The following is a 17,777-nucleotide window of genomic DNA, read 5'->3' on the forward strand; positions in this document are numbered from 1 at the left end:
ACAAGCAATACGAGTTTTGGATTCGAACCACGACCAGAAATCCAACGTCCAACACACCCTTAAAGTTCGGTTATCATCGCAAGATGTTCCTAAACAAGATCATTGTTTTTTGTTTCTTCCTTAGTTTGTTCTTTCGTATTCATACAACCCGTGGGACTTCCAATCTTATCCTGTAAAGAAAATACTGTACATCATCATAATTATACAGTATATGCTAAATATAAAGTTTGCCAAAACACAATATGCCACAAATAGATGCTTGAATATGTATCAAACGTACAGCAACTGTATACATCCTATATAGACGAACAATACTGAAGAATAACCAAAATCCCCCCCCCCCCACCCCCACCAGCCCCATATGATTACCTGAACGGGATTATTTCCTCGTCTTGTTAGTTGTAACGCCTTCGAGAGGAGTTGATGTATTTCAGCATTCACTGCTGTGTTACCAGTATCAATGTTAGATGTCACTAGAGCTTCCATTCTTTCTACGGCAGACAAGTTTCCTCCTTTTCGTTTGTTTTCAGTTCTACTTGCATTATGTGAAACACCTAAATATTAATTAAACAGACATTTTCATTAATACTGATTTTAATATGTTACTTGGCAATATTATACAGGACACGGAGTTTTCGCAATAGCATAAAATCAAAGGCAAACAATTGGAGAGACACGCCCTTTGGCGATAGATGTCTGCAACATCTCTTGTCTCTCCTCCTCCGTGCTCCATTTATGTATTTCACTGAAAGGATTAAATAAATTGGCAAAAGACGATGTGATTTACTGATGTGTACTGAATGTGTCACTTTTGGGGAGACGGTGTTTAGGATAAAACCGAAGAAGGAGGTTATTTTCTAATAGGGAGCCTTTCAAACAGTGTTTGATTTATATAAATTACTGGTTATCAAGGCTGGTTTGATTGCATTGATGTAAAGCTTGGTTCTCACGCAACGTACTTAAGCGCACTCAAAGTAATTTGACCGAACTGTCGGTTGTGATGATTGGTCAAATCGTTGTCTATGTAATACGTTGTTGCGTTGCATCCAAATGACAACCAAGCTTTATGGTGTATTTTACTTACTGAAGCTTACTGCACTACTACCGGTTCCCGTCTTATGAACACGTTTTTTTGACGGATTCAGTTGTTTCTGAAGTTTATTCATTGATGCAATGGTATACAGATACGGATTGATGGCTGAATTGATTGGTAGGACGAACACTGCAGACCAAGCGTACACCTCTGCCGGAATATCAACTGTTCTTGTCAAAGACAACATCCCCATTATTATAATCGGCATCCAGCAACAGAAATCCGTAGCAATGATAAAACCCATTCGCAAGGCCATAGCAATGTGTTGATTTTTGGCTGTATTTATATTGCCAGTCTGTTGGATGTTACTGCTTGATATCTTCACCAGAATGAAGAGTCCTGCGTAACAGACAAATATTAATACAAAACAAAACATATTGAAACCTATGAAGATGGCAGCCGTGTACTCCCATCCTAACACTCTTTCTGACGTCAGTGGTAATGCCAAACACACGCTGGTAACACCGTAGAACTCATTGTTGAAGTAGGGCAGTGGTAGTATAGGAACAGCGCTCATTACTATTGTCAAGAACCACCCCAGAGCTACCGCGTATTTGACCGAAGTCGATGTCAAATGAACGCTACGAAATGGAAACGCTATGTGAAGAAATCTGTCACAGCTAAGAACAGTCAGCGTGAAAACAGACAATTCGCTTGACAGAAAAGCTAAGATTCCGGCAAAAGTACACGTAAGACTTTGCTTCCAATGCTTCGCATGTGTGACGTAATCATCTCTGTAGAATACGTCAGCACTTGCTATGATTAGCATGTAGACACCCATGAGTGCGTCTGACACTGCTAGATTCATCACCAGTAAAGACTGTGTGTACGACGCACTATCACGTGATGGCCAGTTTCTACATCTCCATCCTATTACAAACATGTTACCAAATAGTGCGCTTATTCCAAAGGCCCATAAGAAGATTCTGAGTATCTCGTTCTGCATCAGGTTGGCACAGGACGAAAAGACATCGGCGGCTGGTGTGCAGTCTACATCCATGCTAGGATTCAGTAAACAGCAGAATGAGTGGTCATCGGATATTCTGAAATGTGAATCATAGTCACGTCACGTGTCAACTTTGTTTGGTCGTCTATCTAAAGCTCTGTCTACACCATAAAACTAGTTTGACGAGAAGCTGTAATGTGCCCAAATATGGTAGTGATATGATGTCATCGTATCCATATATGGGATCACATGTTTTTGTCACATCAGGTTTGATAGTGTAGACAGTGTCTTAGTATTTCATGAATATCTGTCTAAGATTTGTTGGAAACAGAATAGGAAGATACAATAGGCCTAACTCTGTACATTATGCTTATACGCAGAATTGCAACCTTCCATTCAACTAATAGTAATACTCTCAAGAATATAGTCTCGATGTCTTCGATATCCAGTGTCTCGTATAACTCCAAATAACATAGATACCAATTACACTTCAAATTATATTGGCTCACTTGAAGGAAAATGTACTTACAATGTTTTAAGTGACGTTAGGTCCATAAATATGTTTTTATCGACTTGTTCAATGTCGTTTGCAGATATATCTCTGTAATTCGTAAATAAACCATCGTGAAATGAAACATTGAAATATGGAAATGAAATAACAACGATTCATGAGTTTCCTTTTGATAAAATAGGTGAAAATATTGATTTTTTAATTTTAATGTAATTGTTAATGTTAGAACGCACCGTTTTTATAAACGTGTGCCGCTGATCCAAAAGCGTTGTTCGAATAAGTTTGAGTTGTGACATGGAAAGAATTGAGAACGTTTTTATAAACGTGTGCCGCTGATCCAAAAGCGTTGTTCGAATAAAGTTTGAGTTTGAGTTTGAGTTTGAGTTTGAGTTGTGACATGGAAAGAATTGAGACTTTATTACTTACAAGTATTCAAGTTCTGCTAATTCAGAAAACGCCATTTCGTCTATATACTTTACTCCATTCCCATGTAGATCACTAATACAATAAAAACCACAAATAATTATTAATAAATTCTCCATTTGGTTTATAAATATTATGTTTATTCATCTTATTATACTGATGAAATTATTTCAATAACAGTCGATCATTTTTTGTACACTTAGTTTCTTTACGAAACGACCCATATATTTTAATGATTTGTTCTGTTTTTATCAGCCGATTTTCAATACTGTATACCGAAATCATAGGAATATTTGTGTATTTGTTTCGTATGTATCTAGTATAGTAACTTAACCCTTAACCTAACCTTCATGATACAGGCACCACATGTGATATAAATGAGATCCTGTATTACTAAATATTTCTATGATACTTCAGAAATAGATAGACTAATAATATGTGGAGATACAGCACTGGGAATCGGGTTTTTATATCAAAATCTATTTATACTTACAGATATTTTAGTTGCATTAAATCTTTGAAAACGTCGTCCGTTATTGTCTTTATCTGATTGGTGTGAATATATCTGAATAATAATAATATTAATTTAACATAATCATACAGGTAATACGGACTTGCATAATGAGTCATAATATATGAAAAAAAATACATTGTTGTTTACATACTTATTCTAGCCCATGGGTTTGTTTACGGTAACTGTTGTCGTAACTTACAATGTTTTAAGATGATACAACTTTGCAAACGGTTGATCCATTAATTCTTTCACATTGTTGCCAGATATATCCCTACAAAATAGGATACGATTGTTTGTATTAAATAATAGAAACCGAATTTAGTGCGTACAAATACCGTGTGGTGTAGTAGAAATGGTGCTGTTTGTGGAAGTGATCACAACGACAATTACTATCTAAGCATGCGTATAGATAATCTGCTGTTCGTCATTACGTCATAGCGAAAAACAGTAATCATTTTAATACTTACAAAACAACGATAAAAGTGAAATTATCCGGGTTCATGAAAATTGTTTCAGCTATTGAAGTGCCCTCTGAAGTATGCGATGACACGCTGCTCATGTTTCTAAAAACAATAATTGTTTTTAAATTAAATAATGATTTTATAATAAATAGGTCGGATTTAAAAAGTCAAATGCTTTGTAATAATCCTATATACGAGTATTATTTATCTACGTAATAAGCATCTGTTTTCAAGTATGATTTTCATCTGCGGGATTAAGCGTTAGTTTATGCGCATCCATAAACTAACGCTTCCATTATACAGTACAGTACGTTTTTTCGCGATGCTGAAAAATGTGCAACCAATCAGAGCTCAGAGCTTTTTATATTTAGTAAGGTAAATATCGATACACTATTCTTACAAGTATCTAATATCAGATGGTATAAGAGCAGCTTTGTCCGCGTCCCAGTCAATTCCAGAGCAATTAAAAGAAAGATCAGTGCAGGTACATCCTTCGGGGCATGTTACATCTATAGCAAAAGAAAACTCACATTTTAGATTGTTATATATTGACAATTTATTGCTGATTTCTGTCCATAGCATAGCGTCGTTTTCGATGCTAATGGCCTCACCTGCCGGCCGGTTTGGATAAAACACAAATAATATAGTGGAAATTGATAATTGTTTTCAGTGTTTTACCAGTCTTAATCATACCGCCATTTTGTTTTCAGCTCATGTTCTTTGAATAAACAAGCATGGCCCGGGCTTACTAATAGTAAAAAATCAACAGTTCTTTTCAGAACTAAATAATACGTGGTGTACGGCATATTTTATATCAACATTTGATTTCGCCATGCAAAGCTTCAAACAATACAAATTCACTTACTACAAAATAGTTCATCGTCGCCGCGAATACAGTCTTTGATGTTATCACACACACGGTTTTGAGAAATACAATTTGACGCATCTTGGCATTTGAAAGATCCGGGACAGTCATATTCGTCTGAAAAATGATAAAGATAGATATTTTAGGACGCAACGCAAGGCCGTAAGCCGCAACGCAAGCGAATTAACCAATCACGACGCGATGATCATCGGATCTGTCGCTTGTGATTGGTCAACTTGCTTGCGCTGTGCCTACGTCACATCGCTGCGTCCAATTGGATCCACGCTTTACATTGGTTACGTAGTGGAATATTTTAATTCAATTAGGAATCTGACTTACCACAGTTAAGTTCGTCTTCTCCATTCTCACAGTCGATTGTCCCATCACATCGACTTTTGATTGTAATACAGTATGAGTTTGAACACTTATATGTATGCGAAGGACACTTAAATGCATCTGTAACAAAATCAAACCAATGGTGTTATTTGTTTGCCCAGATGACATTTTGGCTAGGCTATGTAATGTTACAGAGATATTGCCTTTTCTATAGGTGGTAGGCATACGTGTATTATAGAATTATACACCTCAGAGCAGGCAATAATGCACGTTTTTAAACAAAACGTAAAACACTGAAACGTTTCGGAATAGCGTGAGACTCCACTAAAGCTTGGTTCCCACTAGCGACGCAACGTAACGCAATATACGCAACGTACGAAAATTCCCTTCTAATAATTGTGTTTTCCTCCGTCTGCGATGTTTGCAGCACTGTTGCGTCGTCGGTTCTCACTTGTGATTACGCAATACAGCACTTTGCGTCAATACGTCGTTACGCAACGACGTATTGACGCAAAGTGTTGTAGCAAACTTATAAATATGAAAGTATAACCTACCACAATTACGTAATAATACGTAATAACCTACCACAATTACGTAATAATACGTAATAACCTACCACAATTACGTAATAATACGTAATAACCTACCGCAATTACGTAATAATACGTAATAACCTACCACAATTACGTAAGAGGCTGCGATCTCGACATCCCAGGATATTTCCATACTCATCATAGTCTAACATACACACGTACTTGGGATCAACGCAAATTTCGTTATCACATTTGATTTCATCTTCGTTGTCACATACAGCTCCAAGTGAATTGATATCTGCAGTTAAAATTACAACATATTTTCTAATGCAGTATTTCTAAGGAACTTACGCTTTGTTCCCACTACTAAGTACTACGCAACTCAATGACGTAAACGCGACGCACGCAAGTTGACCAATGAGAGAGCGAATAATCCATCGTTTGTGATTGGTCAATTTACATGCGTTTTGCTTACGTCCTTGCGTTGCGTCCTAATGGGAATAATAAGCGTTCAGATTCATATCATATCTACGACTATATTCACTATTTTTAAATTGAGGGTCTTAAAACATTGACTGTGTTGTACGCATGCGCAGGTGCTTGGTATGCTTCTTGCTTCGAAGTGGTTGTGCCGCGAAGACAAAAAGAGAACCATCCAATACGTATTATTACCAAATTATTTCCAGACAGATAAAACAATGAAATATGTGTTTTCCCTTCAATAACCATAGGACATGCTTACTTAAATGAGCTGTTATTAAAGCTTGGTTCTCACCCTAGGATGCAACGCAAGAACGTAAGCCGCAACGCAAACCAATTGACCAGTTGGAATAAGCCTTTGATTGGTCAATTCGCTTGCGTTGCGGTTTAGTCTTTACGTTGCGTGCTAGAGGGAACCAAGCTTAAACATGAGCATACGTACGGCAATTAACTTCGTCTAAACCTTTCGGACAGTCGGAAGTGCCATCGCATATGTATTTTGGATGTAAACATTTACCGTCACTGCATCGTAAAAAAGTATCGCTACATTGAACTTTAAAAGGGAAAAAATGAAATTAAGTATACAATATAGATCGTTTGCACATGACGTCACATATCCCATCAGCCTTTTCGAATCGCCGTCTTGGAACAATGTTAGTTTTCGTATGTGCGTGTTCAAAATATTACAATGTTGGACCGTGTGAACCGTGTGAACGGGGACTCCGGGTGGCGAAAATAATCTAAAACAAATACAGGCAAAATAAAGGGGAAATTATTTGCGTATCTTACCACACTTTAACTCATCTGTTCCGTCAGCACAATCCGTAATTCCATTACATCTAGATGATGGTTCCAAACAACGAGTATTGTCACACACAAAATCAGTATTAGCGCAGCTAGGAAATACTAAACAAAATATAGATAAACATATAGCGATGTACGATTACAGCAACAACGTCTCCGTCAGGTAATTAAATTAAAATATAAACAATTAAAATTGTTTTCAGCTCATTTTTTATTTTTCATAATCTGTCCTTCTCAACTATAGTTTTATTGCAAAAAAAATGGCCGTGGCAATAACGCAAATGTCATGAAATGTGTAAATTAAGTTTGACAAAAATGGTGTCCAAATAATGGTGATATGCCCAGATATGGTAGAGATATGACATCAATATGTCCATATATGAGCACATAATATTTTTCGTTGTCACATTAAGTTTAATAGTGTAGACAGAGCTTTATATTATTAAGTTTGTTGATTATCTTACTACAGTGAGTTTCGTCTGAATTATCTGGACAGTTGTTCCTATGATCGCAGTAGAATGAGTATGAGATACAATGGCCTGATCCACATCTAAAACTCGTAGGCAGACAAACACGATCCTCTTCTGGTTCTAAAAGATTAAATGACATTTTAATTCATAATGTCTGCTTTCCATGTACAGTCAATTAGAATTAAAGTATCGAGTGATTTCTGAATCTATTTTGATTATTAAAAAAAAGCAGTATTTCGATGTCGATGTTGCTGTTGATGTTGTCTTGCTCTGGCATGATGTTAGTTAATTGTTGTTGCTTTTGTTGTTTATTATATACGTTATTGTAGGAGTGGAGAGAAGTGTAGGAGCTATAAGTAGGGAGTATTAGTACACAAGATCCGTCGGACGTTGGTTCTGATTGGTCAGAACTACATACATGACTTGCCATGACGTCATACCTTGGATTCATCGTGCTTGTAAGAAGGAGCTATAAGACGCTGTTGATTGTTTAGTCAATCATATGCAACAGTTTTCACAATCGGTATGAGACTAAACATACCCAGAAGTTGGTTCTGATTGGTCAGAAGTACACACGTCTTACATGATGTCATCCCTTCCGTGTCATTGCGGGTCTCATTTCCTATATACTTACCACAGCTCGGAACGGCACAATCGTTCATTTCGTAAAAGTTGCCAGAATAACACCAAGGTCGGCACCTTCCGTTAGGATTTCTACAAAAGTTGTGATCGCCAATGCCTTTATTGGTGTAGTCAACTGGATAAATAGCATCTCTGCCTTTGATAGTACTAGTCCACGAGAGACAATATCGGCCATTTTCCGTGGTGTCCTGAGTTCCACGGTAATCCGATCCATCAGACACTTTGAAACATTCTGAAATCAGAGAAATATATTATTTATATTGCACAACTCACGTATTAAAAGAAATACAAGAAGTAAACGCAATCTAAACTCATTAACACACATGATTATAGAGAAACGTTGCGAAAGTAGTAGTAGTAGTTGTAGTAGTGGTAGTGGTAGTGGTAGTGCCAATTGTTAGTGGTAATGTTAGTAGTAGTGGTAGTGGCAAGTGTTAGTGGTAATGGTAGTGGCAAGTGTTAGTGGTAATGGTAGTGGCAATTGTTATTGGTAGTGGCAAGTATTAGTGGTATTGGCAAGTGTTAGTGGTAATGGTAGTGGTAGTGGCAATTGTTATTGGTAGTGGCAAGTATTAGTGGTATTGGCAAGTGTTAGTGGTAATGGTAGTGGTAGTGGCAGTGGCAAGTGTTCGTGGTAATGGTAGTGGTAGGGTATAGTGGTAGTGGTAGTGGTGATTATAGTAGTAGTGGTAGCAAGGCGTACAGTACCTTGAATGCAGTTTTCTCCGATCTCATCACTGTTATCCGGACAATCAAAGTTACCATCACATACCAATGACTTTAAAATACACGCACCAGACGTGCAGGTAAACTGGTTGATGGAACAGGTATGATTCACTTCTATATGTGGTTCAACAAAACAAAATTGTTATGTTTCAGACTCAGAAATGTTTGCGTAAGCTTAAGAACGAAATTGTGTGTGTATATTATGACTTGAGGCTTTGTAGACTTACTACAGTCTGGTTACATGTGACGTCTGAAAGTCGTGTAAGTTTGGGTACACACGGTCTAATTCGGGTTTATAACACGTAAACCCATTCATTATTAAGCTTGGTTCACAGCAAGGACGTAGACGCAACGCAAGCGAGTTGACCAATCACACGCGATTGTTCGAATAATCTGTTCCGTGTGATTGGTCAAATCACGTTGCGTTACCTCCTTACGTTGCGTCATAGTGGGAACCAAGCTTTAGATCTGATAGTAAATTGCGTACCTTCGGTTTGAACGCTGTTGAGTGGTCCAAGCCATATAGGATTTACACGTGATTCTGAAATATTATACATAATATAAATACAATGTTAATCTTGTTTTTATCAACGTAGATTCGTTTCTTTGATTAAAAAAATGATTTAATTTTTAAAACTGTATTTACCAGAAAAGCAAGACACGGCCGCGTCCTCTGAGTGTTCGCAATCATTTTCCCGTTGACTGTCACACTGTAAAAGGTCTGTCTCATTGCCTGTGCATTGTACCTCATCTAGATGTATAGGGCCTTCGCCCGAACCGTATCTGTTGCTACTGTACGAACCGCTTGCACCGTCGAACCCAAGTTGACGGCAGACGACGAACGCGTCATCGATGTCCCAGTTATCGTCACACACTGTACCCCATTGACCGTCGATGTACAACTCTACACGTCCGGCCGATTCACTCCCGTCGGAAAGCCGAATAAATTCTGTTTAACAAAACACCATAGTAGTAGGCCTGGTCACATTACTGTTTATCATGAACTATTATATTTATTATTATTGTTGAAAACAATTGGATATCGGTATATCATAAAACAAAATGACAACAATTCAATTGAATATAATAATTACGCTTTCGTCACCAGTCATATTACGTTTTTTTACGTGTTTAATTTACCTGTATAGCAGAGCAAGCCAACATCATCTGCATGTCCACAGGGTGTGGTTGATGTAGAATGTGACGTAGACGGACAGTCGAATAGATTAGTTTCATCGCCATTGCACAGAAAACTACGTGGAAGTATCGAACCAACGCCCTTGCCATACGCAACATACGTATATACTGTGGTAGCTTCAGGGTAGCCTAGCATTCGGCATGCTACATGAGCGTCATTAATGTCCCAGTCTCTGTTACAAATGGTGCTCCATTCACCATCTGAATAAACTTCAACACGACCAGCGTTTTGTATTGGTGACCCCTGTAAACGTATTCCAACTGAGAAAAAAAAATACAATTTCAGTTTTCTAAAAAAGAACCAATTACAGTATTCAATTCAAGCGTGGTTCCCACTAGCGACGCAACGTAAAGCAACATAGTGACGTATTGACGAAAAGTGCTGTATTGCGTAATCACAAGTGGGAATCGACGACGCAGTAGTGCTGCAAACATCGCAGGTTTTATTTCACGCAGGCGGGGGCAAACGCAATCATTGGAAGGACATTTTCTTACGTTACCAAAGCGTGGTTCCCACTAGAACGCAACGCAACGTAACGCGGCAACGTATCAACGCAAGGTGCTGTATTGCGTAATCACAAGTGGGAACGCAACAGTGCTTCAAACATCGCAGGTTTGATTTCACGCAGGCGGGGGCAAACACAATTATTGGAAGGGCATGTTCTTACGTTCCGTAGGTTGCGTTACGTTGCGTCACTTGTGGGAACCAAGCTTCAGATTGCGTTACGTTGCGTCGCTAGTGGGAACCAAGCATTACGCAACTTGGATTGATTGGTTGTTTTCGTGCACTTAGGTTAAGTTACGTTATTACCAGGCCTAACTGTGTTCCTTATAACATATGAATACAATATTATGCAAATTACCATCGGAGCAGGTGACGTGTGCAGTAGTACTCGCACATGATACAGTATCATCTATTGGACATTGCAGCAGACTTGATTCACTTCCATTACACTGAATCACAACAGCGTCTGGTGACGGATTAGATAGAATATGAATCGACTGTACTTGATTGACATCAAGAAAGTGGAGCTCTTTGCAAGTTATCTTTGTTGTTGCCAAATTCCAGTGATCATTACAAGCTGGTAACCATCGACCATCTCGAAAGACTTCTATCATTCCTTGGTTACCTCCTCCCTGAATTCGTGTGACCTCTATGTGGATGATAGTTATATATAATTATAGATAGATATATTATACATATTTTTACCAGAAAGAGAAAATCTATAGATATGTAGGCCTATTATTAATGTCCAGACATGGAAGCAACAACCACTTGAAGCAGAAGACTCAGTGAGAAAAATGATTAATACATTTATGTTTGGATCTCACTAGCAACGCAACGATAAATGCCCTTCCGATAATTGTGTTTGCCCCCGCCGGCATGAAATCAATCCTGTGATGTTTGCAACAATGTTGCATCGTCGGTTCTCACTTGCGCAATACAGCACTTTGCGTCAATACGTCGCTACGTTGCGTCGCTAGTGTGGACCACGCTTTAGAACCCCTAACAGACATCATCGAGACCCAGGAAAGAGTCAATGAGAGGTCCACTGAGTAGGAATTGGTCGGCGTAGTTTTTAAAATATATACTGCTCCTCGTTCATTTTACAGGAAATGTTCCTCCTCTTAATAGGGTGTCCAAAAAAGAGCGGTTAGTAATTGTCCTATTTTTTCTAATTATCCCTGTGCTATTTGTCTTAATACCAACTCAATCAGCATCGTACGAAGCGGTGCTGTCTGAGTTGAATCCCGAAAAGACGAGCAGTAGGGTTTAGGTCGTCGGGAGAAGATTAAACATGTATTATCTTCTCACGACGAGAGGACTCGTCGTACGACGCTGTCTGGGTTGGCCTTTATATGAATGAATTATAATTTATCATCGTACCTTGTGAACATTCTACGTAGTCGTACTGTTCGTACGCTGTCGCCTGTGTTTGGTTGTTCGGGTCCTCTTCGGGTGGAGCACACCCGAACGGTCCACTCCCTTGAGTACAGTACGTGCAGCCTTGTCCGTATGATGTTCTTTCTTCACCCTTTCGTGATAAATATACGCCACTTGTTTGCTTTTGAAAACAAAACATATCAAGTGAGGCTTCCGTTTCGCACAGATACGTCCATGTGTTGTTGATGTATGCTTGTGGAAACCCTGACAATCGGTTATATCCATGAGTCAATCTGTATCCCGCTATGATGGAGAAATCAAATAATTTATAATGCTTAGTCAGATCTTATTTATATTTATTTTGGCCATATGTGGGAAAAATGTGTTTGTGGCAGAGACAGGAACTCAACCCATTGGATTAATTCATCAGTCTACATTAAGTACCACCACCAACTAGCCTAAAGTGTCACAACTTTAAGGCCTCAATGTGTAATTGTTGAGGCCTGCTATAGTTACTTTCCATTATCTTTCACGATTCCCTTATTACAAACTAAACGTAACTTAAATACAATTATGCCTAACTTTCTTGCTCTTCTGGGCATTAAACTTATTAATACATGTTCAGTAATAATATTTGTGGCCTATATCTTGATGGCTCAATGGATTGTGATGGCTCCGATCGATGTGGTGCGACTTACACTTTTCACCTCCCAGACCTATTTTGTTTTTCTCTACAACTATTTATAGGCCTAAATGTATCTATCTTTGTATAATCGAGCGTAGGCCTACATTTTTTGCAGGATATATAGGCATCCGCTAGACAACTTCGTTGATTTGTTACGTAAAATACACACTGCTCAAATCTAGTCTCCGATCCAGAACAATTCACGTTGTAGATAGTCGATAAATTCCTGGCAATGCTGCTGACGTTACCAATACTCAAAATGTCTTCAAAGCCTAGCTGCTTGCATATCACCCTGCCAGCGTCCATGTTTAAGTCTCTGGCACACACTGTATGCCATTCTGAATCTGTGTACACTTCAAGTCGTCCATCAGATGCAAACTCACCATCGGTTAAGCTAACTCCATCTAGATATAAATCAAAACAAATCAAAACATAATGAACTGTTTTTGACAGAATATCTAACTTTCTAAAACCTACCGCTTTGGTTGACTATCTGAATTTAGTAGTTTAAACACCGCAAGTTATTTTACAAATCACAATGCGATGTGTCATCCGAACTGTCGCTTGTGATTGGTCAAATCACTTGCGTTTTGCGCCTACGTCGATAATAATAATAATAATAATAATAATAATAATAAGATTTTTATAGCGCACATACCACTCCAGAGTGCTCAAGGCGCATTTAAAAATATAAAAAAATAAATCATACAAATTCCTGACAAAATCCGTTGCGTCCAAATAGGAACCAAGCTTTATCTTTAGCCAGAAACCAAAATATTACCAGAAAATCAAAGCTTATTCATAACACGGCAATCTAACAACATGCTGAGCTCCATTGGAGCAAAGGTTTTATGTGTGGCTGCGACACGATCAGTTCCAAACCCCTATACATAAACCGGAAAATAATGTACCTGTAACCGTAACTAGTATAATTTTTTCGCAGCCAATCCTAAGATCAAAGGACTGTTGCAAGTTCCTACTTTGTCAAGAAAAGCTCAGCATCTTGTTTTTTGTACTGGCCTTGTTCAAGCAGTAGCAATTTTAAACTGTGTATGCCTATGTAGCTTACCTGTTGAACACTTCACTCCAGATTTGTAACTATCGGCGTCTAGTAACCATTTGAACAAACAGTCACTCAGGTCTGTCTCATCACCCGTACACTCCACAGCATACGTTAATGTCTCGTCTTCAGACGTAGTTCCGCTAGTACAGCATTCTGTGTAATTTGCAGATGGGTATCCTAAGGTACGGCAGATGACGTCAGCTTCGTTTATATCAATCGCTGACATCATAGACCATTCGCCACGGTGAAAAAATTCCACCTTACCTTCGTGTAACTCTTCTCCAATTAGTCGAATTCTCACTACAAAATGCCAGGACAGTGCATTAAATATTTATTGAAATATATTTTCGTTTGTTCGTGAAGGGATTAAGTTTAATAGCCACCTAACTTAGATGTGCTTGTAATAGTTAGGAACCACACCCATGAGTCTTATATTTTTGTTAACTCTTAACCATCCCCGCTCCCCTCCCAACCTCTCCTCCCAACCGATTACTACTTACGTGGTAAACACACGACACCAACATCATTGTCATGACCACAAGATGTATCGGATGTTACATTACCAGGATCGCAGGGAAAACCATATCCAAGGAGACAGCTACTATAGTTTGTCCACACGTCACCTGTTCCCTCTCCGAAATCATAAACTAAATGTTTCTCTGCTCCTTCATACCCCAGTTTCCTACAAATGATATTAGCGTCTTCCTCGGTCCATCCTTCGGCACAGATGGTACCAGCATATTCACCCACACTTTGTATTCGGCCTTCTCTGGCTACGGTACCATTGACCAGAGATACTGTGATAAAGGAAGATACATATGAACCGCTGTAGTTATGTTCTATAAGCGTGGTTCCCACTAGCGACGCAACACAAGGATGTAACGCAACGTGACCAATCATAAGCAATGGATTATTTGAACAGTCGCTTGTCATTGGTCAACTCACTTGCGTTGCGGCTACGTCCTTGCGTAGCGTCTCTACTGGGAACCAAGCGTATGGCTAGGTAAGGCTGTTTTACTGAAGAATTGTGAAATATGATTAATTGGGACGTTTATATATAAATGTCGTTATGAAGACGCAATATTTTCATTCAAAAGTAAACAACTGGTCAATAGGCCTATATTTGTTTTACTTTTGAATTCAGTTTTGTTGTTTGTTCGTTTCTACTCATTACGTCATTCTCTCGATCTCACTCATCATTGTTATATTAAAATATTTCTTCACTTCTCTGTTACTTAAGCTTGGTTTCCACTAGCGACGCAACGTAACTCAAGGCAGCAACGTTTGACGCAACGTGATGTGTTGCGTGATCACAAGTGGGAACCAACGACGAAACAGTGCTGCAAACATCGCAGGTTTGATTCCACGCAGGTGGGAGTAAACACAATTATTGGAAGGACAATTTCTAACGTTGCGTAGGTTACGTTACGTTGCGTCGCTAGTGGGAACCAAGCTTTAATTTGTATTTAGTTTGTTCTGAGGCTCGACAATATACCGCAAGTTTCGTGTCTATATAATGACATGCAATCCATCATCTTAAGGTGGGGCTTTGATCAATTTAATTAGCAATATTATCTTGTTAACTTGGAATGGATTCAGATTTTTGAGGAGAGATTATCGTACTAAAGATCAAAGACGCACCGCAGCGATATACGTTTCTTCGACAACATCTAATACCGATATCACCTAAATCCTTATTTCCATTAATGAATTTATAAATACAGAATTCTGTTGGTTTCGCATTTAAAAATCACAAAAAAATAGATGACAATAGATCCGCGTAAATCCAACCGAAGGACGCAGTGACCACATTAATGTAATTGTTTGTGAACTAATCTATTATAAGAGAGAGAGAGACTTTTTTTGGCTATTGGGCCTACACGCATCAATCCTATGTATGACACCAACTGTACGGAAAAGTGTTGAACACTTTGGAAAATCGTCCCGAGTGTCTTTGCTAGTAAAATTACCAAGACTTGCCCCAAGTCTGATCTTTTCGATGTTTAGTATACTTATGAAACGCCGTATGTGCCAAAATATTTATCTTTTTACTAATATTAAGTCAACTCTATTACCCTTTATTATGAAAGAATAACATGTCATACAACAAATATTTGTATCGATTTATCAATTCAACAATTATTATATTACTCTGGTTATTGTATTACCGTCTGATTTTACAGTAACTGGAACACACACAGAGTCAGTTTATATAATTAGTATTTTATTGCTTGACCCCTTTTTAGTAGGCTTTTTTAGTAATATAATATTCTTCTTTAATTAGTCTCATTGTAACAGACTGTACAGTAGGATATCGTATCTGATATATGCTGCTCATAATTTTGTCTTTCTTGCATTATTGTTTTATTAAAGACCACCAGAATGAAAATCGTTTAATGTCGATATATTCTGGTTCACAGTGAAAATTGTTATTGACTGGCAGGAATGTATCATATCTCATGTGAAATTATGAGTTTACCGCTTCTTGAAACTTTCCGCCTAAAACAATTTATTGCGTCATCATTAGATAGATAGAGAAAATAAATGTTCCTTTTTTTCCAAACGAGAAAATTGCATTTTGTAATCGTAGTACATGAATTGTGTATGTTTGAATTTGAAAAAAAAATGAATTGTTTCGAGTTCCGTAATTGAAATTCAAATGACAATAATTGTAATCATTACATTCAATTTACACCGGTACAATACAATGAGAAAGCAAGACAAGTTAGATATAATTACATTAGTATCTGTCATCATTTAACGACATACGGTAATTGATTGACAAACAAATAGAAGTTCTTCTACCTATAAACCATCATTGACAGCAGTGTTTTTGTTCATCAATATAATATTTGTTTTATCACCGGTTGTCTATATTGTAATTTGATTATTATACAAAATATTATGCAAATGTTAATTGCAATATATTATTTAATATTTTTACCCGACACCATTACAAGTCATTGATTCATACCGGTATTAAAAGTAATATTGTTTTACAATTTTGAATTTATTTATATGATCTCTTTGTGAAGAGTTATTATGAGAGCATAATTCTTGAATGATTAATATTTTTCTTTGTCTTAATAATAATAATAATAATAATATCCTGGATTTATAAAGCGCCCAATGTTGTGAAACCTCTAAGCACTGTATACAAAATGAGAAAAAAGCTAAAGCTCTGTCTACACTATCAAACTTTATGTGACAAAAATATATGATGAGCCCATATATGGCCATGATGTCACATCACTATCACTACCCTATTTGGGCACATCACACTTTTTTGTCAAACTAGCTAGTCTAAATTGAACCCTGGTCAGCACCAGTTGTGCCTCGGTCATCCCTCTTATAGAATACAAGCACACTCGTTTGAGTTTTGTTTTTAATATATAAATGCTCACCTGCAAGATTTGCAGTAATTCCTATTGAAAAGTAACAAGTACACTGCGGACAACTTAGCGAAATGGTGACATCCACAAGAAATGACACCTGAAAGCAAATACGAGAATATTGCATTCATAGAATACATACACAGACTAATAATCATAATAATATTAATACCTATATATTTTCAAAAAATCGAATGATAGTGGAAAAGAAACACCAACTGTTCTGTTGTGTAAATTAAAACCTTTGAAACATCACTTTGAAGCATTAGCCTATATTAATGAATGATAATAATATAATAGTTCGTTCAAAAGGTTGTCAATGCTCAGTCCATAAATAGTTTTAAAAACAATTGAAGAAATCTGGGTCTTCAAAACAATACAAATACTCATTTTGTGTTTTTATAGTTTATTTTGTATTTACTGTTTGTATTGTTTGAGGGTCCCTATTTTAATGATCAGCTTATGCTGGATGGACCACCCTCATAAAATATTGTTGAAATAAATAAAATAAATAAAATTAAAATAGTTTCACAATTTTGCCATCTAGGTACGCATTAGTCACACAGTGCACAACTCTCTACTTAATTTTCCTGTTCTCTGTGTTTTCAGGGCGAAAACGGCTTCAACCGAAAATTCCTGTAATCATGTGACTAACACATTATGAATAAGTAATACAACATTGAAATGTTACAAAACGTTACCTGTAAAAAGGATAAAAGCAATCTCTTCAGCATCAGCATTTCTGATGCAT

The 17,777-nt window shown here is 37.5% G+C and overlaps 2 protein-coding genes and 1 long non-coding RNA gene across 3 annotated transcripts; all 3 read right to left on the reverse strand.

Annotated features, from left to right (window-relative positions):
- Nucleotides 1-89: 89 nt before the first annotated feature.
- On the reverse strand, nucleotides 90-6,418 carry LOC140043541 (uncharacterized). Its single transcript, XM_072088066.1, has 13 exons — nucleotides 6,409-6,418; nucleotides 5,828-5,980; nucleotides 5,153-5,269; nucleotides 4,814-4,930; nucleotides 4,349-4,457; nucleotides 3,955-4,050; nucleotides 3,687-3,758; nucleotides 3,467-3,538; nucleotides 2,977-3,048; nucleotides 2,569-2,640; nucleotides 1,085-2,136; nucleotides 370-554; nucleotides 90-170 (listed from the first exon to the last, which is right to left on the reverse strand). Exons 1-13 carry the CDS (start codon nucleotides 6,416-6,418, stop codon nucleotides 90-92), a joined length of 2,208 nt encoding a protein of 735 aa, XP_071944167.1.
- A 282-nt stretch (nucleotides 6,419-6,700) lies between these two features.
- On the reverse strand, nucleotides 6,701-7,448 carry LOC140044555 (uncharacterized). The gene is made up of 3 exons (XR_011844467.1): nucleotides 7,431-7,448; nucleotides 6,952-7,068; nucleotides 6,701-6,715 (listed from the first exon to the last, which is right to left on the reverse strand). It is a non-coding gene; the product is annotated as an uncharacterized lncRNA (long non-coding RNA).
- Nucleotides 7,449-7,930: 482 nt separating this feature from the next.
- Nucleotides 7,931-17,766, reverse strand: LOC140043546 (scavenger receptor cysteine-rich domain superfamily protein-like). Its single transcript, XM_072088071.1, has 12 exons — nucleotides 17,728-17,766; nucleotides 17,039-17,126; nucleotides 14,135-14,431; nucleotides 13,641-13,934; nucleotides 12,820-12,975; nucleotides 11,890-12,189; nucleotides 10,865-11,155; nucleotides 9,945-10,262; nucleotides 9,451-9,753; nucleotides 9,292-9,345; nucleotides 8,787-8,918; nucleotides 7,931-8,310 (listed from the first exon to the last, which is right to left on the reverse strand). The coding sequence occupies exons 1-12, from the start codon at nucleotides 17,764-17,766 to the stop codon at nucleotides 7,931-7,933; spliced, it is 2,652 nt and encodes an 883-aa protein (XP_071944172.1).
- Between the last annotated feature and the right edge of the window lie 11 nt (nucleotides 17,767-17,777).

This window comes from Antedon mediterranea, chromosome 3, assembly GCF_964355755.1.
Source record: "Antedon mediterranea chromosome 3, ecAntMedi1.1, whole genome shotgun sequence".
Lineage (NCBI taxonomy): Eukaryota > Metazoa > Echinodermata > Crinoidea > Comatulida > Antedonidae > Antedon > Antedon mediterranea.

What these genes read in the sequence shown, in the direction of transcription:
- LOC140043541 (XM_072088066.1), bottom strand. An exon ending in AGAAGACGAACTTAACTGTG is followed by an intron (nt 4,931 to 5,152) that starts GTAAGTCAGATT and finishes ATCATTTTTCAG; the next exon opens with ACGAATATGACTGTCCCGGA. An exon ending in TTAATGCAACTAAAATATCT is followed by an intron (nt 3,049 to 3,466) that starts GTAAGTATAAAT and finishes TTATTGTATTAG; the next exon opens with TGATCTACATGGGAATGGAG.
- LOC140043546 (XM_072088071.1), bottom strand. Translation starts at nt 17,766, where the DNA reads ATGCTGATGCTGAAGAGATTGCTTTTATCCTTTTTACAG. An exon ending in TGCTTTTATCCTTTTTACAG is followed by an intron (nt 17,127 to 17,727) that starts GTAACGTTTTGT and finishes ATTTGCTTTCAG; the next exon opens with GTGTCATTTCTTGTGGATGT. An exon ending in ACACGTCACCTGCTCCGATG is followed by an intron (nt 10,263 to 10,864) that starts GTAATTTGCATA and finishes TTTTTTTCTCAG; the next exon opens with TTGGAATACGTTTACAGGGG.